This window comes from Phalacrocorax carbo, chromosome 5 (assembly GCF_963921805.1).
Source record: "Phalacrocorax carbo chromosome 5, bPhaCar2.1, whole genome shotgun sequence".
NCBI lineage: Eukaryota > Metazoa > Chordata > Aves > Suliformes > Phalacrocoracidae > Phalacrocorax > Phalacrocorax carbo.
In genome coordinates this window covers 59,585,753-59,607,789 of record NC_087517.1, presented here as the reverse complement: position 1 = coordinate 59,607,789, position 22,037 = coordinate 59,585,753, and the positions used below count along the sequence as shown (strand labels likewise).

General features: G+C 47.1%; 2 protein-coding genes across 11 annotated transcripts in view; one reads left to right on the top strand and one right to left on the bottom strand.

Annotated features, from left to right (window-relative positions):
• Positions 1-378: 378 nt before the first annotated feature.
• Positions 379-10,905, bottom strand: ADM (adrenomedullin). 3 transcript variants are annotated; one of them, XM_064452706.1, is made up of 6 exons: positions 10,798-10,905; positions 4,799-8,648; positions 3,302-3,434; positions 2,609-2,719; positions 2,194-2,334; positions 1,470-1,667 (listed from the first exon to the last, which is right to left on the bottom strand). In XM_064452706.1, the coding sequence occupies exons 2-6, from the start codon at positions 5,113-5,115 to the stop codon at positions 1,617-1,619; spliced, it is 753 nt and encodes a 250-aa protein (XP_064308776.1). In that variant the 5' UTR covers positions 5,116-8,648; positions 10,798-10,905; the 3' UTR covers positions 1,470-1,616. The 3 variants fall into 3 exon arrangements, with proteins under 3 accessions (XP_064308778.1, XP_064308776.1, XP_064308777.1); XM_064452707.1 differs by having other exon boundaries at positions 4,799-7,253; positions 10,798-10,903; XM_064452708.1 differs by lacking the exon at positions 10,798-10,905 and having other exon boundaries at positions 379-1,667; positions 3,302-4,881.
• The window catches only part of SBF2 (SET binding factor 2), a 288,417-nt gene continuing 276,194 nt past the window's right edge, over positions 9,815-22,037 (top strand). For all 8 annotated transcript variants that reach the window (XM_064452705.1, XM_064452699.1, XM_064452704.1 and 5 more), the window contains exon 1: positions 9,815-10,029. In XM_064452705.1, coding sequence (XP_064308775.1) covers positions 9,975-10,029 — 55 coding nt within the window. In that variant the 5' untranslated portion in view covers positions 9,815-9,974. The remainder of the gene's footprint in view (positions 10,030-22,037) is intronic.

Below are 22,037 nucleotides of genomic sequence, written 5' to 3'. Positions count from 1 at the left end.
TGGAACATGCTCCCTCAATAAATCTGTTACTTTGTTGTGCAATGTTGAAGTGTGCAGTTGTTTCTCTGATTAATTAGGGCAAAAAATAAACTTGCACGATCAATCCAAGCTGTGACACGTTTCAGCCCTGGCTAGAACATATGGGTAGAAATAGGCCTCGGAGCCTTCTCAGCAGATCTGCCCTGGGATTTTAAGGTGCATGCTTGCTTTTGAGTTTACTTGGATTGACTAGTTAAGGTGGCTGCTAACGAAGTCTGTAACTGAAGAGTTGTAGCTTGTCACAGAACTGCCGTGCCGGGTTAGTAAGAGTAGCACTGAACACTGTAAGAAGTAATTCATCTTGACCACCTGCCCCCGCCAGAGACAACATATCAGGACTGTTTTATGTAGTAGTGTTTATTTTATTTCACATATTACCCATGGAGAACAGCTGATACATTCTCTACATCATTCACCAGTCTGGAATGCAAGATAAAAAAAAAGGTATGGAAAAAGAGTTTAACTTTTGACATTCACGATATGAAAAATAGAGGGGATACAATGTTTTAAAATGCCCTTATGCAATATATATATATATAACGTATAAAAATAAAATATATTTTCCAAAAAAAAAAGATACAAACAGGACGTGACACAGGACAATCTTAAATACCGATACGTATCTCATGATCCACACACACCGCACTTATAATTAACAGAAACCACGTACAATTGCACTTTTCCTCTCGGTGACGTTCAAGTATATCGCAGTCCCCGCAGGGACTAGTGAGTGTCCGATTCCCTGCCGGCTGCAGATAACGCAGAGGGTAGAGCAGATGTGGGCGACCTGTCCCTGTCCTTGCCGAGGGCTGAACGCGCACCCTCACACGCGTGGGGGCAGAGGCCGAGGCCGGGGCCGAGGCCGCCGCCCCCGGGCCGGGTGGGTGCCGCGCAGCGGCCGGCGCCCGGCAGCAGGGTTCCCCCCGAGCAGCCCCTCCTGGCGGCAGACGGGGCCGGGCGCGGCTCGGAGCGCAACCCGCCGGCAAGGGAGGCCCGGCCCCCCTCGGGGGCAGCGGCGGAGCAGTGGGCGACATGGCGGCCGGCGGGGGCAGCGGCGCCTCTCGGCCGCAGGCTGCTGAAGAGTCAGTGAGCGCCCCGCCGCTGCGGCGGCCGCGGGGAGCAGCCCCTTCACAGCTTCCCAGCGCCCGGGGCAGGCGGGGGCCGCAGGACCCGCCGCTCCACCGGCCCCGGCCCCGGCGGGCGTGCCGGGGTCCCGCCCGGACGGGCGCTCTCCACGGATCCCAGCGGCGGCTCCCGAGCGAGCGGCGGCGGCCCTCTGCAGCGTCCGTGCCTCAGTCCATCCATCCGAGACGGCCTCGGCCGGGTAGTGCGGCGCTCAGACCCCGAGGACGGGGGCGAGGGGCTGCGCCCGCCGCGTCCGGGTGGAGCGCGTCGGGCTGCGGCGCTCGGGCAGGGAGCGCCGCCTGCGGCCGTAGCCCTGCGGGCTGATCTTGCTGGCAGGGGCCGAGCCGTCCTTGCCCGTGCCGGCGAGGCGGTAGAGCTGGTGGGCCAACATCTGCACCGTGCACGTCCCGAAGCGGCACCCCGTGCGGACGGCTTGGAAGTGGGGGAAGCTGCTAACGCTCTGGCGGTAGCGCTTGACGCGGATGTGAGCATCCTCCCGGCTGCTGCGAGGCAGGAAGAGAGAGAGCGGGCATGAGAAACGAGCAGGGGGGCCCCGGAGGAGGGGACCCGGTGGGCCCGGGGCGGGGAGGGCAGGGAGCCCCCAGGCTGGAGGCGGGCCCATCCCGATGGTGCCAAACTCCCCTCCCCCCTCCCGCCACCCCCCGGCTCTGCCCTCCGCCGAGGAGCGGCGGGAGAGGGGCGATCCGGTCGCAGAGCAGAGCTTGCTGCCGATGGGGGGAGAGGCCCCGCCGTCTTATGGCTGTTACACTATCTATAGATCCAGAGCCCCAGTTACTATTTATATTTGACTTTCACAGTAAAGGCGCTGCTATCTCCCGCCAGCTGAAGAGCGCGGGGAAAGAGAGGCGGGAGGCTGCTTTCAGCGCGGTGTGCAGCCCTGGCAGGACCTGTCTCCGGGGCTTGGAGGATCTATGGCTAAAATAAGCCTAAACACCCGGAAACGAGGGGACCCTGAAACTTTCCACTGCCTCGAGCAAGTTCCCGAGCCTAGAAGGGGCTGGAATTTACCTGGGATGCGATACTCGGAGATCCTCCTTCACGTCCTGGGTGCGTATGAGCGGCTGCACGTCGGCGGCTGCCGCCAGCCCTCGGAGCGCGCCCGAAGGCTTCACGTCCCGTTTGGCTCGGCTTAGTGCCCATTTCGTCCATCTGAAAGGAGCGCAAGGGAAGAGGACAGCCTGTTAGCACAAGCCTGCAGGGCGGGAGCCAAACCAAATAGATTCGAGGGGCGATAATCTTTGCCAGCGCCGAGATTTTTTTTTTTATGTTTCCTGAAAGGGCAGGAGACCTTTAAGAATCTGTGCAATTCCCGCAGGGAATCCAGTCCCTCTGGTCACGGCCGGAGCCCGGCGCGGGGGCGCAGAGGCTCCGCAGCACAGGAGCGGGGCTGGGCGCTGGCAGGAGGGCGCGCTCCGATACTCACTTTCTTTTGAACTCTGTCGCTACGTCCACCCTTGCAGCATCCACCCCGAAGAAGGTCACAGAGCCGAGATAGAGCAGGGCTACGTGAACTGGTTTCATTCTGGCTGGGGTCCTGGTGGAGGGAAAAGAGAACTGTAAGCATGGTTGCTAATAAAAGTCAAGTAAGGTCTGTCCTTTATTTCTGGTGATTCCAGAGGGCTCCTTCCCTCGGAGAGCCCCCGGGCTACCGGGGACTTTGTGTGCGATATGAACCAGAAGCTAATATTTGCGCAGCAACTTATCACAGAGTAAATAACAGAGCCTCCAAAGTTTACGTTTGTCGAGGGTTTTACTTGCAGAGGCGGCTGAAAACCAGCAGGATTTCCAGAATACCCCCAGCGGCTTGCACTAGGATTTAGCAAACCCATGAGATTAGAGAGAGCTGGCTATCAGACGCATCGTCTCCAAACTCCAGCAAGTGTTTTGCTGCCTGGAAGTTTATCCCCCGATAGCTCGTCTTCCCACTTCACACGCAGAACCAGCTAGTTCTGGATCTTATGTTGTAAACTGCAGCTGATGCCAAGAGCCAGTGCAAGGCTCTGCAGCATAACTCCAAGCTCTTCTAAACAGTCCAGATTTAGTAGATTTTAACTTCCTCTCCAGCTCCCCTGCATTTTGTTGTTGTTGTTGAGGGGGGGGAAAAAAGAGTTCTTACCTGCCGGTGAAGATAATCCACTGAGACAAATGTTCTTGCAGTAGCGATCCGAACTTGCAGGGTTTCCTGAGGAGCGAGAACTCCTTCTTTGTGTGCCTGAAGTAACCACTGCCGAGCTGCGCTCCACCGCTGCCTTTTATAGAGCGGGAAGTGGGTGGACCTTGGCATAGCTAGGCGATTTTTCTTTGACACCCCCACCCCCACATCCCGAGCACTTCTTAATCATTCTAGCGTGGATTGGGGGCAACCCTTACTAGGGTAAAAATAAGAGGATTATTGAAAATTATCTTAAACAATCCCCTTGGTATTTTGTTAATTATAACGACAGCTTCTAGGTGTGGATTCCCAGTCATGGCATAACTTGCAAAATCTGATAAGCCCCTCAGTCTTTTTTACTGGGGACAGACTTTTTAACTGCCGATATATAATTACGTTTAGACGGTCTGTAGCATAATTTCTCATTCTAGGCATCTTAGCCTAGAAGGCGGGTGGAAGATGGGTGGGTGGAAGAAGTGGAGTAGGAACTAGACCCGATCAATTTCAAAATCCATGCAAATCCATCGAATACCAAAGTTCCAAAATTAAACCCATATTTGGACAACGTGAATTATGATGAGTAACTGTAATGAATGCCAGCCTTCTTTACATAAGTAAGGAGGTGACAAATCAGACATCATTAATATTTGTGACTCAACTTGGGGCATTTTTTATCTAATAAAATGTACTTGATTTACTTGACCGATTCAAATAAATTACAATTTAAATGGCTTTGGAAGACGAAGGTCAGAGACCACTTCTGTATCTTTGAACAAACGCAACGGCAGGGCTTTGGGGCAAGCGCAGGGACACTGAAATTCTCGGGGTTACGGACGCCAGGGAAGACATCCCGTGCATCGTTTCATCCCCAATCCGCAAATCTTTATATACCTTACTTCCCCGCTTATAAAGCTAAACCAGTGCAGGATCAAGGTGTCTGACAGCGTTCTCCCGGGTGACCGGCAGCCAAACCTTAGTCTGCCCACCTTTTTGGTTTTTTACAGTCTTTAACATAATTGCTCCGTGACGCTCCAGCAACGCAGAGGTCCGGCTTCGCGGGGGGTGCTGGAAGCCAGCACCAGCTGGACTGTTTCTCTACTTGCTTGTCGCAATGCAAATTCAGCGGAGCCGAGGGAAATGCCCCAGCAGACCTGCGCCCTGGGGCTCAGGGTCCCCGTCCCACTGAGAGAGACTGGGGAGGGAGGAAGGAATAGGCTGGCGTGTGTGAGATGTTTCTCTCACATCTTGCCCCAAGCAAGGCGTTTCAAAAATCAGGTGAGTAGGTACTCGTGACTGTGGCTTTCTAGATAACTGCGGTATATAACAACACCCCGGAGAGGTATGTGCAAGGGGATGACGGAAGCTTTCCTGTGCACGGCTGACTCGGTCTGAGGTGCTCCCTCCCTCCCTGCCTCGCCAGCAGCGTCCAGGCAGCTGTAGGCTCCTGTCTCCGGTATCTACCTGTACGGGGCAGGCTGGCCCGGGAGCCGCCAGCCCGTTCGGCTGCGGCCCCGCCGTCCCTCAGGCGCTTCCCGCCGGCACCCCCTGGCAGAGGGGGTCAGCACGCACTCCAGCCGTTCCCCTCCGCGTCCTCCGGCCGGCCCGCCTTTCTTCCCCGAGCCCCCGGCGCGGCTCCCGCGGGGCGAGGCAGTTTCCCCAGCCGTGAGCTGGCCGCCGAGACAAGCCCAGATCCGCTCCTCCGCCGCACCTGCCCGGTCGGAGCGGAGGGCGCGACGCGGCGGCGGCAGCTTCGGGGCTGCCGAGAGCCACCGGGGCATGCTCGGCGGCTGCCCCAGGCGTCCCGGGCTGCCCCAGAGCGCAGCAGGACCCCCAGGTTGCCCCAGGACGCCCCGGGCTGCTCCAGGTGCCCCAGGCTGCCCCAGGGCGCAGCAGGAGCCCCAAGCTGTCGCAGGGTGCCCCGGCTGCCCCAGGTTGCCTCAGAGCGCAGCAGAAGCCGGCGAGCCCCGGGCTCCCCCTCGTCCCTTCCGCCCGCCAGCTCTGGCAGCTCCGCGGAGCCGCAGTACCGCTGCCCTCCCCACGGACCGTGCTCCAGAGCAGAAATGCACAGAGCGAGAGGCTTGGGGTGTAAACTCAGGGAGGAAGAAATGAGTGGTCTAGAACGGGACTGTATCATGACCAGAGCTGCATAACTACATCAGAGCACGATGAGTGGATTTTAGAGACCTCATGAGGCAGCTTAGGCTCGAGCAAGTTCAAGCTTTTCCTTGATCAGCAGAAGTTGAAACCTAATCTAACTTTTCCGAAGTGAAGGCAGGATTTTGTGTGATGACTATTGCTTTGATTAAAATTAAGTCTCCTGTTCCAGTAAAAAACCACACACTTCCCCAAATGCTGGAAAATCCCTCATTAAAATCTTTGGCTAAACGGGAAGTGCATTTTGTTTACTCTTAGGCAAACAATGCAGAAAGAATCCTATGTTGGTTTAGGAATAGAAACAATAGTAGTAACACAACTCACATGTGACTTCCATACTGACCACAACTGTCATTTTAGTGATACAAAATTAACTACTTCTAATTCATGAGGTGGCACACGTTGGCACACAAATTTTCGATTTGGCACTGACATGATTTTTGAAGGGCCTTCTGCAGGTAAAGCTGGTTCAAATATAACACAAAACAGCATGTTCTTTGTTCAGATGCTCATTTTGTTCTTCTTAAGCACTGTCACTCCTGTGCAGTTTGGAAATGAGCAATAGTCACTGACTTTGTACTATGAGGTAACAGTGGCCCCTTTTAAAATATTATTTCATAAATAGTGAGTTATTTCCAATTTGACAAAAGTTACACAGAATGTTCTGTGGGAATATTATTCACAAGCTTTTATTCTGGGGCAATGCTACGCAATTCAGCAAGACTGGGCTCTCCTCTGAAGTGTAGGGTCTCCTCTGGATACTGCCTCATCCACTGCGGGGAAGTTGGCCTGGAGGAACATCCAGCTCTCATATTTGTTTGCTGATTATCTTGGGCGGTGTCATTCAACTGCTCAGTGTTGCCATATGTACAAAAGACTTTAAAATATGTATCTGCTCTGGCAGGGAGATTGTGAATATTAGTTGCTGTTTGTACAACGTTTTATTCAGGCTGAGTTTTATTCCAAAAGCAAAGGTCTAAAATCTGTAGGCATCAATGGGAAATCAGTTTGAGGCAAATATTATGTGCTGATTATGCAATAAGATTGTGGTTGTAGCCAGTGGAAGTGCCTTTGCATGTTTCATTTTGGGTTTAAACAAATTGTACTGAATTCATATGCCATGAGCATGAATATACTTGATTATATTTCAGGCTGTATGAAATCAGCAGAAAGATGATACTAGTAGAAGAATGACACCCCATGAGGGGTGTAAAACCTCAGTCAAGCTCCACACAGGAAAGCCTTGCTGTTGGTGCGTGCACTCAGCCAGCTTTGTCTGTGCCAAGGGCACAGTGACAAGGGGCGATTCTGTTTCTGGTAGTCCCATTGGTGGTGTTTTCAGTGAGCTGTGCATCTGATAGGTTTGAGTACACCAAATAAAGTCTCCTAAATGAGGGTGGGATGCATATTGGCAGGGGAAAACCTGGTGGCCAGGGTCGTGGCTGCTTCCCCGTTCTGGCAGGGGGTGGGGTGACACTGATTTAAGGGACTGCAGGCAGGGTGTGACCTTTTAATTTGCTGCAAGAGGAGTTGACTGCAGGTGATGTGAACCTTCACACCTTTTTGGTGGTAAGTGCACAGTCTGAGTGTGGCAACATTGTCCCTTGTGCATTTTCAGTCTCCTGGAGGGGCTGCAGCCCTGCAGTTCTTCCCCCGGGATAAATACATGACTGGGTCCTTCTGGAGACATAGGCCTTGGTGTCCACCCAGAGCCCCTGCTCTGTGAGCACCTTCATCTCCCATGAGGAGCCAGACTACTGTGCTGCAACAGAGGGAAATATGTTTTTGGTGGTCTAGATGAAAGTTCAGTTTACTTTGCATTAGGCTTTAGGTGAGCAAACAATCTGTCTGCTCCACTTCCTCGTTTGTCGTACAAGAACATAAGATTGTTCTATACTAAAGGGAAGTTAAGGAAGTAAGTTACGGATGACTGACTCCTTTTGCTGTCCATGCAGGTAACACAGCTGTGTTCAAATCCAGATGAACAGTGCCCTTCCTGCTACATGAGTACTTAAGATATGCTGCTTCTTATGACATGCTTTATAAACTAACTAAGCTTTGGTTATATTGGTCTAGATGAAAGAAGGAGCAAGGCTGTAAAGTGAGTGCTAGCAGTATTGGGGAAACTATAAGTAACATCTTCCTTTTGATCCAGCATTTGTTAATGCCCTAGGAAAAGTGTTAGGTGATATTCTCCTGCTAGAGGTGCTGGCTTAAAAGATCAGTGAGACTTAAATACTGAGATTCGTTATTACATATTGAATCTTTTTATCAGTGCAGATACGATAGCCCCAGGGCCCCATTTCAGCTTCAAATTAGGTATTTTTGTAGTGTGTCTAAACATTCCCTCCAGGTTTAGCTGTACAGAACATTATCCATTGCTTTTGTAAAATATTGCATGTCCTGGCTTTGTGCTGTCAATCAAGAGCAGTGTCCCTCCCCCCAGGAGTTAAAGTGATGAGCTTTATCCTTGTCCACCTCACAGGGGTAAGGTGTGGCCTCATTAAGGTTTGCGTTCCTTTGTTGCTGCTTCAGAAATGCTTTTAATCAAAAAGCTGGGTGTTTTGAAAACAGCTTGGTGGGCTTCAGTCATTAAAGGATCGTGAACCAAAATGACTATGCATAACTTCAGAAAGGTGTTCCTTCTTCTAGCTCCTACCTCATACAGAAAGTGACTGACCTCTCAGAATGCGCCTCTTTCTCGAAAAGTATATTCAATCTTCTCGAAGTATATATTATGCATTTTTCTTTACCTCTAATGTTAAGCAATTTTATCAAGTTTAGACCTTTCTACATGGAATATGACTTCAAAACAGTTAAGCTGCGAAGTTGATTACTCTCACAACATTTCGGCCGCTGCCCTCCACCGAGAAAGCACAAGCGAGAACGCTGTAATTGATTGTTGAAGCCTGTCGACCAATTTGCCTCTGAGTTATCAGCAAGACATTGCATCGGTATGTCCCAGCTAAGTACGAGGTGTAAGAATTGCATGTTTGAAACAGAAATGTCTGTGTGAAACCGCTAACAGCTAGCGATGGTGGACTGTCAGGAGCAAATCCAGTGAATTTGCTGTATTTCCACATGCACTATGGTACCCATGGCTGCTGCAGCACCTCAGTGTAGTGCAACTGACGTCCTTCGCGTTATTCTCTCTGTGCTGTCAAACAGAATGCACATGGAAGCTTATCAGAACGTTCTGGCAGACTCCGCCAGTCAGCCAAGCGCTGTACTGTCAGCCACCCCGTTTATCGCCAGCATCTCTGCGACCGCTGGCATGCCCACCGGGCTTTCGAGGGTGAAGGTCCAAACGGCCTCATCTGCACGTTATAAATAGCAACACGAAATCTCCCCTCAACCTCGCGGAGCGCCCGGGCAGCCACCGCGTCTGCCGAGACCAGCACGTCGGAGGCTGGGAGGGTTACGTCGAGGCGCGGCCGGCCGTCGCCGCCGTTAGCAACCACTGCCAGGCTCCCGCCCCCAAGCGCTGCGACCCCAATGGAGAGGGGGCTAGAGCGGGCAGGAGGAGCGGCAGCCGGCAGGACAGGGCACAGCAGGGCCAGACAGGGCAGCCTCCTGCGGGCGCTGCTGCCGGGCTCGCCGGTGCCGCTGTGAGGGAGGGCCGGGGCTGAAGTCCCTTCCCAGCCATTCGGCTGCCTGTCAGGCGGGCGGCGGGCACCGCCACAGCGCCCCGCCCCGCCGCGCCGTTAGGGCGGTTAGCGCTCTGCCGTTGGGGCCGTTAGCGCCGCGGCAGCCGCGCGGCCCGACTTCCCCCGCGGCGGCATGTTCCGCATATCCCGGACAAAACGTAAACATGAAACATCCTGGAAGCGTGAAGTCTCGATTCCCAAGGCTGAGCTCGGCGGGCCAGGGTGGGGGATGGCGTTAATCCGCCGCCCCGGTTTTTATTTTTGCACGGCCTAAGCGGGGCCGATGCCCTTCCCCAGCAGCTCCTCTCGGGAGGGGGTCTCCGGGGAGGGCTCTGAGGTAAAGTCCAGCTGAGGCACCCGAATTTCCCCGAGCACGCAGATCGGTCGGATCTGCCGCGGGTTTTCTTTACAAGGGAGAAAGTGTCCAGGCCCTCGCCTCCCGGGTGGGTATTTCACAGGGAGGCTGCGAGGAGACAAAGCCCACCAGGAGCGGAGAGGGCGGGGGGCGAACGGGGGCCCGCTCGCGGTGGGCTGCGAAGTGAGGCGACAGCGTTTGCACTGGTAAACCCCGACGACAGCCAGCGGTCCCGGGCAGCCAGCCGCAGCGCCTCAACCGCCTGCAGCCGGCGAGCCCTCAGCCCACGCCCAGCCCGGCGGGGTCACGGCGCAGCGGTCCCGGCGGCGCGCAGGCGCACAGCGCGCCCGCGCCTCCAACATGGCTGAGGTGGTGCCGCTTCTCTTGCAGCGGGCGCGGAGGGGAGGATGCTGAGCCTCCCGGGAGCCGCCGCCGCCGCCGCAGCAGGGGTGGTGAGGCCTGAGGCAGGCGTCTCTCAGCCATGGCCAGGCTGGCCGACTATTTCATCGTGGTGGGCTATGACCACGAGAAGACAGGTAGGTGTGGCTGTGCGCAGGGCTGCCCCGCAGTGCCTGGCCTCTTCCCCCCTCCCCTCGTTCCTGCCCGGCCCCGGCCCCCTCCCGCCCCCGGTCGGGCCGCAGGAGGAGGAGACTGCCGCGCACACGGGGTGCGTGTCCGGCCGCGGGGAGGAGGGCGGCTGAGGGCAGTGGTGCCGGCCTCACCCCCGCGAAGGGGTGCAGCGGTTGGGGGGGCCAAAGGATCTCCCACCTTCCCTGAGGCGGAACGGGCCGGCGGGAAAACGGCGGGGCTCCTCTACCGCCCGGCGGCCGGGTCCCGGCAGCCTCCGACCACGGGGGCGGCCTCAGCCCACCTGGTAGCCCCGCTAACCCTGCCCCGGCCCCGCGGTGAGCGGGGGGGCATGGCGCGGGGCCGGGCGGGCGGCAGCCGGGCGGGGCGTACCCCGCGGGCCTTGCCCCAGCGCCCCAGCCGCTGGAAGCTGTTCCTTCGGGAAAGCAGGGGCAGCTTAAAACGTCGCCCACGGGCGAGCAGCGTAGCGGCCCTCGCCCGGGCCGTCAGCCGGTGGCCTAGTGGCCGCTGGGCAGGCGGCGGGGCCGGCTGGCTGACGGGGGTGTCTGTGCCTGCCTGCTCCCCAGCCGCCGCTGCAGAACGCGGCGGTTCCCCCACCTTTGTGCTGGTAGCTGAGGCATGTACACCCGCCACCTCAAAGCAGAACAAAGGCTGAGGGGTCCTGGAAAGCAGCGGTGGGGCTTTTTGCCCGATTTGGCTGGGGATTTACAGTTTACCGCCTGTTGAGACGGTGCCGCAGGTACCACCTGGTGAAGCGCTGTGGCACTCGGTAGGCTCTTCAGGAATGGCTGCTTTTCGTAGAGAATCGAGATGTTTTCTGTCTGCTCGGGTGAAAGGGCAGTAGTGTTATCTGCTATCGTTTTGTGGGTTAAGAGAGTGTGGTTTGTGTTACGCAACTTCTTAATAACCACATTTGTTGATGGAGAGACCTTAAATCAGTATGTAAACTGATTTGAAAATGAAGTGATTGTCAACTGGTATGTGTTTGTACTGGGTATTTCAGAACGATCCCTTAAATGTATGTTGTTAATAAACAGTATTTTAAACAGTTGAATGTCCCCTAATTTATTTGACTATGCGTAAACCAAACAACACTCAAGTTTGTTACTCTAAGTAATTCTTTGAAGTAGCAATTGTGTGTAATCTGTATTTGTTCATTCTAAAAGTGTTGCTATTAAACTCTTAGAGTAAGATCCTTTCTGGTTTTTTTTCTTTTAAAGAAATACAATTTCCAGAGAAATGATTACATCTATGTGTTTAAAGATACAGTGGCTTACAAAACTCTGCTAAGGGTTTCCAGGATTTTACTATACCAGTACTATTATTATTATTGCATTAATTAAGGCATGCTTCCCCTTCCCACCCCACTTGGAAATAGATTTGTCCGAATTGTAGCGGCAAAATTGTAAGACATGTGGAATGGTGGGTACTTGATGTTAAAAAATAAAGACCTCCCCTTTTCCCTTTTTCCTGTTGGGAACATTTTTCCCTAACAGTGGAGGAAACCCCAAGTGAAAACAAAGAAGCAACCAAAAAATCCAGGGGTGTTTTTAAGGAGAAGACAAAACAAGTAGGCTTCCGTAAAGGGTATGATCAATCTGACATAGCCACTATGTGAAATAGAATCACCGTTTATGTTGGAAAGCTTTATGTTTGTGAAATGTCTTCATCTGTAGCATTTAAGTATGTGTTTAACTTCCTGTACGTAAATTGTCTCATAAGTTTAGTGGAATTGCTTGCACGGATGAAGTTGAGCAGATTCAGAAATAACTCCAGAACCAGAACCTTAATTTGAAAAGGTCATGCCCAGAAAGTTACTGTTTAGTCTTCATTATTTAAATTAGTCACTGCTACTTTAATGCTTCATACTAAAAATGCTTGAAGGAACAACATTCTATTGAAGACTAGGCATGCATTGTTTTCCAAATTCCTTTTACCCCCACATGCGATCCCATAATACGTGGAGTACTGACCTTTCTTTTTCTTGTAAAAGTCATGGTTTCTTGATGCATTTATTATGCTTCCTTCTATATGAAAAAGCAGGGGCAAACTTTTCTGGGATTGTAGACATATTACCTGTGAAGCTTTTAAATTTTTAAGTATGGTCTTTTTTTTTTTTGTTGTTTTCCTTTTCTTTTTTTCATCTTCAATGTTCTGGCTTGGTTTTAATATGTTTGATTTTAATGTTGAGTGTAATTACATTTTATAGAGGTTTTTTTTTTTTTCAGGAATAATCTGTGGAATATCATATGTAAACAAGCAAACAAAAATCCTGTAACCTTCCCCCTCTTCCCCGACCTGTATGTCAGCAGCAGTTTGAATAATATGCACTTGCGGTTAATAAGAAAGGATGTTTATAGTAATGACTGTTCTCCCAGAAAGCCCTGCTGCCGCTGCTATCTCTGTATAGCAGCCATCATCTGCTCTGACTTCATGTGGGTTATAAGGATTTATTTACAGGTGCCACTATCTGCAATACACTGAAGCTATTGCTTTCCTGTGCAGATTATCTAGCTTTATTCAAAAACATTTACTATAAATCTCTAGACTGCTGCATTTGTGTATTTGTACAATTTGGGAGCAGATTTCTAGATTTTTCTTGTTGTGGAAAAACTTTGTTATTGGTGCTACAACTTTTTATCCACCATAGTTTTAAGGGGATGTGAACATTTTTATTGTCCTCAAATAAACCAAATAGAGTATCCTTTGGAGGTCAAACACTTTAAAGTTTGTTCCTGTTCCAGTCTAGGCCTATATAAATTAATGTTACTGCAGTGCTAATGCCGTCATCCCTATTCTGCCAAATCTTCCTTTTGCTTTCAGCTTGCTTTAAGATGCTGACCTGTCAAAAAGACCTTTCTTACTGAGTATTTTGCCTGTGTCGCTGTATTATTTTATTTCTGGGTTACTTTTCTGCTAATGTTTCAAAAAGAGGTGTCTCACCAGGATGTCAGATGTATGCTGGTATCAGCGTAAAGGAGGAGCAGGAGCATGCAGGAGGACAGATCACTGAAGCCTGAATTTATATCAGCTCAAATGGTCCTAGAACCTTGGGCACAAAGATGTTAGTCAGGTGCCTTAGTTACTTACACGCTCTGAGGAAAGCCTTTGAATAGTTTGCGTGACAGTCAGTGTATTCGTGCTTGGCAAGATGCACGGAGATTCAGCCTTAGTGGAGAATGATCTTTACTGTTGGTAACTTCAGCGTCAGTAGACTTTTAGGCACATAGGAAGCTAAGGAGAAGTCTTTGTGTTATTGAGGATTAACTGTTTCACCTAGCTTTCTATGTTTTTCAGGTATAGTTGACTGTATTCCCACTTAAAAATTACTTAGTCTATATCTTTCACCACAGAAGTAAGCTTAAATATATCATAGTTTTAATTGATGATGTGTATTTTAAAAACTAATTCTGAGCCACTGCAAAGAACTGTAATAGCAATTGTTTCTGTCAGAAGTTCATGTTCAGTGTCTTGACAGAGTTGGAGAAACCAGATTTAATAAATCCCCCAGATTTAATAAAAACCCTTGGATTTGTTCTAACAGTGGAAATCTGAAGGATTTCAGTGATACACCACGGTTGATTGCTTTACCATGTTTATTTTGCGTTCAGCTGAACCTTTGCGAAGGCAGGTAACCACATTTTTCTCCAACATACCAGCACAATATAAAGCTGTTACTTAACTTGCTACAAAAGGCATTTACAGAAGTCTCTGAAGGGAACAAAGGTGCTAGATAATGTGGGCACTCCAGGTTGAAAGCTAGAAAAAAAAAAAACCCAGAAGACCTTATTGGATATCCATTCTCTTTTTCCATGGATTTTGAAGTGTGTTTGATATACTTCATGAAAAACTCCTATTTAATGGAATGTGGATGGGATTTAAGAGGAACACAGATGTTTGCAAAGATCACAGAAAGACATGAGAAAATGCTTTTTGGTTTTGTTTTTGCTGGTGTAAGCCATAATCATAAATTTATATCTTGGATTTACATATGGTGGTACTTAAAAAAGGTAAAAGAGAACATTTTGGTTCTTCCTTAGCTCAGCAACTGAAAGGTAAGGTTAAAGAAGAGAGAACTAAATACCGGATTTGATTAATTTGCCCATACACCCATAATGGCTTTCCTATTGGATGCTGTTGTGTACCCAACAGTTAACTCTGAAAACCTGCAAGGTGGAGCAAATGTTGTCTGAGACCTGTCTGCTGTAAGAAGACAGACTAATGTTTTTTTTGTTCTTCCTTGTGTATACAGTTGCAGTGTGTATGACAGCAGGCTTTCAACAGTATAGCAGTTTTATTTGGCTGTTGTCATAACTGATAAATGCTGATATAACGTGTGTAGGCTCTGTTGTGGTTGTTTGTGTTCTGATTTTTATCAACTTATTTTCAGAGAAGCCTTTCTTGTCTAACATAGCTTCATGTCTTGTGGATTTTGAAAGTAGACAAGTGATTGATGATAGAGTGGGAGAGGTTCCTAAATACAGTTGTCTGATGCTTTTATTTTTCCTGTGGGCATATTCTACCTGTGAAGAATATTCTTTTCATTTTGTGGGTAAATAGCATATCATATCACAGGAGGCTTTTTTTGATGTATTTGTTGTATATTCATAGTTGGGCATGCCTCTGGGCTAGTGTGTGTATAAGGGGTGGATTATTTCTTGGTATGCAAGAAGAAGAAAATGTAGAAAAATAAGGAATCAAGCTGTTACTTCAGTCGCTTTTTTTAATCTGAGCTGCGGTTTAATTTGATTTAAGTGTAGTCTAGGGAAATCTCAAAGGGGGAAAAAACCAACAAAACCTAAATCCTTATTTTTGTGGCAGAAGAATTCTTGTAGAGGTAATCTAATGAAACATAAAGTGTACTATCAGAAATGAAGCAGAATGCCGATATGCAAATAACTGTATTGGTAAGAGATTACTGCAGTTGGCCGTGACTGGAGGAGGGCATGGGTGCCCGAAAACTTCTCCAAACAAATTAGTTGCTCCAGTATAAGAAATTATCTCTTTCTACAGACCTTGTCCTTGCTCAGTTTAGTTTTCAAATACAACAGTCTCCACAATACCACACTGAAACAGAATGAGAAAAGAATATTTCCATTGCATGGGGTGTTTTTTTTGTTTTTTGTAAGGTAAGGCTGTCTTGAAAAGCTGCTTGGAGGGAAGAAACCCAACACCACCAGTATGTTTTTTTTCCTGGTAGCATATCTTCCTAAAATGTATTCAAGCAGTTTCTTCTAATATATAATGTTGACTGAAAAAATTATTGTTGTTTTGATTTGTGGATTCACTATAGTTTTGGATAAATCTTAAAATCAATGCAGATCAGTATAGCTCTTCTTTCCCTCAAATGTCTGCTAATTAATATCTCTAAAGAACTTGGATTTGAAACTTTTGCTCACTCAGTCTTGGCATCATAACAACAACAGCAATAAAATAGATTTTTTTTTTTTTTTGGCCTTTCAATTTAAATCAAGACATTCAGGGAGGCTGAACGTTTATTCTGTAAGCTATCTTAATTTGTCTGAAAATGCAAGGACACAGATTCTGTTGAGGGAAGGTACATTTCATATCTTCATGGATATTTTAAGACTAAATTGCACTAAAGAAACTCTTTCTCTCATTCTCTGTCCTGGGTTAACTTTGTGGATTATCTAACAAAAAGACGCTTTTCCTGCAGTGTGTTCATGGAAAACAGTTTGTTATGCAAGCCTGAATACTATTTAAGCCCTGGCCTTCTATAACCACAAGCATATTTTTCAGTGGGGGGACAATGAGAATGACATTTAACTCCTCCAACGTCACTGTCACAAACATAATAGTCTTATCTTACAACACTGAGGAAGATAATTATAAAGCTGTGGTAGTTCATCGACATGAATATAAAATACCAACTACCTCCCCATCTACTCGTATTTACAAAGTGAAAAACTAAGTCACTGTGGAGTCTTTTTGAAATGTGAAACAGTAGATTCACTGTTCAGCCTTGATAAACCTCAGTGAAAGTTAAATCTTGCAAATATATACTAATAGTTAGGAAGTCTTCCTTTATTTATTTATCTCTTCTTTTACTCCTCCTCTGCAGTAACATGAGATTTTCAAGCTCCTTGTTTATGTAGTGAAAAATTATTTCTAACAATAACACTGTCATTATTGATGAGATTAATTTTCTTAATCTTGGTGTTCGGTGAATTGTGTTCCAGCTATGTATTGGTTGAAATAAATTACTCCTTTGGTGTCAGTGGTACATCCTGAAGTCAAGGACAATCCAATTAGTGTTGATTGGGATTTGGCAGCTAAATCCCTGCTCATTGAGCCAAGAACATGCTTGTTATTGCTTATCTGTTAGTGACTAGATACATCCTGATTTCATGTCTCCGTTGTTTACAATTGTCAATTTTCAGTCTTCTACAAATTTTATAATGTGAAAAAATGGACTTACTGAACACAGAACATGGAATTCTTTGTTGGCTTTGTAGTAGTCTTGTGCTCAAGATAACAACAGAGTAACTAATCACAAAATTACCACTAAACTGGACATAGGTAGCAGATTCTTACTATTGCAGCCAAAACCAGTGGTTGGTAAGAGTCAGTACAGTCTGAGGTTTTGTGTAGCTGTAGTAGAGGAATACTAATATATAGAAAATACAAAATCATCATGATTCTGGATACAAATTGAGGACAGCTGCGTACAAAACCACATTGGACCCTGGGAGACCTCAATGGGTAAAAACAGACAAAGGAATGTTACTGGGGTTACAAAATCAATTGCTCAGAAATTCGGGGGGGGGGGGGGGGGAGAGATAGGAATAATGTCCTTTTAATGTGGTTCGTATGCTGTTTCCTAGGATTTAAAAATGCAGAACCCAGAAAAGTAACTATCTGATGCTTGGATAGGTCTTCAGCAAGATTGGAAACATCTTTTTAAATGGTAGACTTATACATTGGGTCTAATGGAATAGTAACTGGAAGGAAGATGAGACATTCTGGCAGAGGATTTCTCAGATACTTGCGGATGCAAAGAAATGACAACTCTTCTTTCTAGAATCTTGACATAAGTTGTGGAAAACTGTGCTTTGGAAAATGGGTTTTGGTGAGCTACTTTTTGCCAGATGCCATAAATATTAATGCCAGGAGTATTGAGTGTTGTCGGTTGGCAGTGTCCCCTTCAGGCTCGTAGTGGGATGCATATCGCTTTGACGTGGTTTGGGAACGCTTGCTCTGCAAGACAGTGGCCACTCTTCCTGCTTACTCTGTTTGAGAGATTCTAGTATTTTACAATTCTTTCTGTCTTCTAGTTTGGTTTTCAACATTTACCCCAGAATAATCTCTGACCTTAGTGTCTCTTTCCCCTCCCCTAAACAAGTGTTTACTACAACGTCAGTTGAGACAAAAATGTCGTTTCCCCCAGTCTTATTTCGTAGAAACATAAAAAGTACTTGGTGTGAAGTTCTCTGAAATCACAATCACAGAATGGCAGGGGTTGGAAGGGACCTCTGGAGATCACCTTGTCCAACCCCCCTCCTTGAGCAGGCACACCCAGAGCAGGGGGCACAGGAATGTGTCCAGGCAGGGTTTGAATGTCTCCAGGGAAGGAGACTCCACAACCTCCCTGCACAGCCTGCTCCACTGCTCTTTCACCATCACAGGAAAGAAGTTTTTTCTCCTGTTTAGGTGGAACTTCCAGTGTTCCAACTTGTGCCCACTGCCCCTTGGCCTGTTGTTGGTCACTTCTGAAAACAGTCCAGTCCCATCCTGTTGACACCTACACTTTACATACTTATAAGCATTGATAAGATCCCCCTCAGTCTTTTCTTCTCCAGGCTGAACAAACCCAAGTCTTTCAGCCTTTCCTCATAAGGGAGATGCTCCAGTCCCATGATCAGCTTGGTAGTTCTCCGCTGGACTTGCTCAAGCAGTTCCCTGTCCTTCTTAAACTGGGGCGCCCAGAACTGGTTGCAGTACTCCAAATGTGGCCTCACTAGGGTGGAGTAGCAGGGGAGGATAACCTCCCTCGACCTGCTGGCCACTCCTTTTAATGCACACCAGGATACCGTTGGCCGCCTTGGCCACAAGGGCACAGTGCTGGCTCAGGGTCAGCTTGCTGTCCACCAGTACTCCCAGGTCCTTCTCAACAGAGCTGCTTTCCAGTAGCTCAGCCCCCAGCCTGTACTGGTGCATGGGGTTGTTCCTCCCCAGGTGCAGGACCTTGCACTTGCTCTTGTTGAATTTCGTGAGGTTCCCCTCGGCCCAGCTCTCCAGCCTGTCCAGGTCTTGTTGGATGGCAGCACAGCCTTCTGGTGTATCAGCCACTTCTCCCAGCTTGGTATCATCAGCAAACTTGCTGAGATTACACTCTGTCCCTTCATCGAGGTCACTGATGAATATATTGAACAGGACTGGACCCAGTACAGACCCCTGGGGAACACCACTAGTTATGGGCCTCCAACCAGACTCTGCCCCATTGATCACAACTCTGAGTTCTGCTGTTGAGCCAGTTTTCTGCCAACCTCACTGTCCTCTCATCTAACCCACATTTCCTTAGCTTGTCTATGAGGATGTTATAGGAGATAGTGTTGAATGCCTTACTGAATTCAAGTTAGGCAACATCCAGTGCTCGCTCTTTGTCGAGCCAGCCAGTCACACCATCATAGAAGGCTATCAGGTTGGTCAAGCATGATCTTCCCTTGGTGAATCCATGTGACTAGTTCTCATAACCTCCTTGTCCTCTGGATGCCTGGAGATGACCTCCAGGATGAACTGCTCCATCACCTTTCTGGGGATGGAGGTGAGGGTGACTGGCCTATAGTTTCCCAGGTCCTCCTTCTTGCCCTTTTTGAAGATTGGAGTGACATCTGCTGTCCTCCTGTCCGCCACGACCTTTCAGAGATGATGGAGACTGGCTCAGCAAGAACATCCGCCAGGTCCCTCAGCACTTGTGGGTGCATCCCATTGGTCCCAAGGGTTTGCAAGGATCCAGTTTGCCTAGGTGATCTCTGACCCAGTCCTCCTCAGCCAAGGGGAAGTCTTCCTTTCTCCAGATTTTTTCTCTTTCTTCTCTGGGGGCTGAGATGCCTGAGGTCCACCCTTAGCAGTAAAGACTGAAGCAAAGGTGGCATTCAGTAACTATGCCTTCTCTGTGTCCTGTGTCACCAGAGTACCTTCCTTGTTCAGCAGTGGGCCCACTGTATCCCCGGTTCTCCTTTTACTGCTGATGTATTTAAAGAAGCCCTTCTTTTCTTTGATATCCCAGTGTCAAATAACTGAGTTAGAGGCAGATATTAAGCATTGAGACTTGAGATAGTACGTTTAGTTTGGCTAAGTAAGAAATAATTGAAAATAGTTATAGAATAAGAGGTTAGAGAATAATATTTATAAAATAAAAGAGGTTAGAGCACCCTCAGTAATGCTTATTGTTGTTGGCTAAAAAACATAGCACTCGTTTCTTATAACTGCATCAGTTATAGCACAATAAACCTTTTAGCTTGATTGCTGCATTGTTAAACCCTGTCACATTTTAAATTTGTACATATAACGTATTTATGCTTTGGACAAAGAAACATAGACACTTGTCCTTTTTGGTGACTCTTGTTCTATGAACTATAAATATAATTCCTAAGTGACAGTAAGCATAAGCTGACTGTATGACTAATAAAGTACTCAAGGCTTTTTCAAAAGGACAAAGTAGTGATCTTGTCATAAATACAACTGTAATGGACTTCTAATTCTTGAAATACTGTTGAATGGGCATACTGTACTTTTAAAATAACAGTAAATTAGGAAATCTGTGTTTTTTAAATGCTATTACACAGGGTGCTTTTCATAAAAATGCAAATAGCAATTACATAAAAAAAAATGAAGCAAGCCACATGCTTTGTTCCTGCAGAGCTGTTTCTTCATAATTAGTCTCTTTTACCAGAACAATATATAGTAGTTCTGTGAAGCTTGTGAAATTACTAAGCAGTTTCTCTTCTATATTGTTAGTATATGCTATTTTTAAACTCAGATTAACACATATCTTTCTACTAGAAGTTACAGGAGAATTTCAGTTTTCTTCCTGATTGGTAACCTGTGAAGAGAGAAGTAGGTTTCATATTTTTGAAGAACTTAGAATTGCTAAAAGAAAATTTCAAAGGAACATTAGTTATACTTTTCCTTCCTAAAACACAGATTTAAAACCACATTTCCCCCCCCCCCCCCCCAATATACTGGTAATTGAATCTATTTCTAGTGTCTTTCAGGTTGTGAGTTCTTAGAACCTTCAGTCTGTGAGAATTTTTTCTTCACTGTTTTTTGTTTAATGATGGACATAGCTCTCAGTACTGATCCTGTAAGAGGTGATAGCAGATGCTGATGTGGTTGATTGAAACTTGTTATTAAATGAATTGTGTCTAGTAGAAGGGTTGTACTGATAGTACAACCTGGAGATGGCTTTTGTGCAGTTCAGAAGGTTCATTTGACTAAGCGGTGGGTCCTTCTGGAAATGCCTGGTGCTGTGACTGGTGTGGTGGTTGGTGGGCTTCTAGGCAGAACTTGCTTTTGTAAAGTAGCTTAGCCTGGGGCCTCTGCCTGAGCAATAGATTGTGCCTGACTGCATCTGAGGAACTAGTTGGAATTCCCTGTTAAGGGAGGAAGATCTGCTGCCTGAGCATTGCCTTTGACGTTGGGATTCACCCCGTGTTTCTTAGAAATAGAATTATTTTATGCTTTTGAGTATCTACTTGCTTTTGCAAAATAGGAAACTAATTAGCATGTGTTTCTGATGATCAGCACGTTTCAACAGTGGTAGAAAGCCCAAGGTTTGGAATGGATGCTTTTTAAGAGTATTTTCAAAACAGATAAGATAACAAGGTGCATGTACAGAGTAAAATGGTGTTTTCCATGGTAATAAATAGAGTTTAGAGTTTGTGTTTAGAAATTCATGCAAGTTGAGTGTTAAGTGCTGCAGAGAGAATTCCTCTGTAGATGTTTTATAGTTGCTAAAACTTAAGTGCTTATTTTAAGTAACCAGCTCTTGCCCACTTTGCTAAAGTGAGTTAAGATAATGCATGTGGAAGTATCGGATTTGCCTTTTAGCTGGAGGCAACTGCCCCTACAGCAATTTTAGACACTTACGGCAGTTCCTTGCTCATTCCACTAACGAGCTGAGCTTTTAACTCAAGCTGCTGCTAACCATTCTTCAGGCTGAGACCCCTGGATTTGTATTGACATGATTGAGGTATGGGGCACGTGTTCCCTTTTTCCAGCTCTGAGGGGCTGATCATTTCCAGCAGAGAAGCAGCAAAAAGAACTAGAACATCCCAAACCATCTCAGTAGGTTGTACTAGGACTAGAGCATCAAAGCTGTGGTGTGTCAGCTGTGATGGCATTATAATTCAGCAGGACATCCAAAGCAAATGTCATGTTTTTTCAGTTACAGGCAATTGAAAAGAAAACAAAACCAGAGAGAGCCACATGTTTGTGATTTGGAATTCAAAACTCTTATTTCAGAAGATTTTCTTCCTGTTTGATTGATCTGCATAAATAATGATACCAGGTTTGCCACTGAGTAAACAATGTTGATTCAAGTAGTGATACTTTTGTAAGGTTGTTGTTTCAGTACTGTGTTTTCCAAATATTTTGTTTATAGTGTTTATTATGAAGAGAGATGAGATCATACATATTTAACAAAATATACTCATGGAGGCCATTTTTTATTATTTTGTTCCCTCTTGCCACATGGCATCTTTTTGGAAGAGGCCAGGCTGTCACTGAAGCAGTTTATTTTTTGTGAGTGGAGAAGTATCCAGAAAATACACTTTCTATCTTTCTGACCTTGTGAGATGCTTTTGCATTTTTTTTTTTAAAGTTGTTTGCCTATGGGTTTCTTTTTCTTTCCTTTTTTTTTTTTTTTTAAGAATATATGGTCCAGTTTTCTGGTAAATGGCCCATTAGAAAGTTGCAGTTCAAGAACATGTGG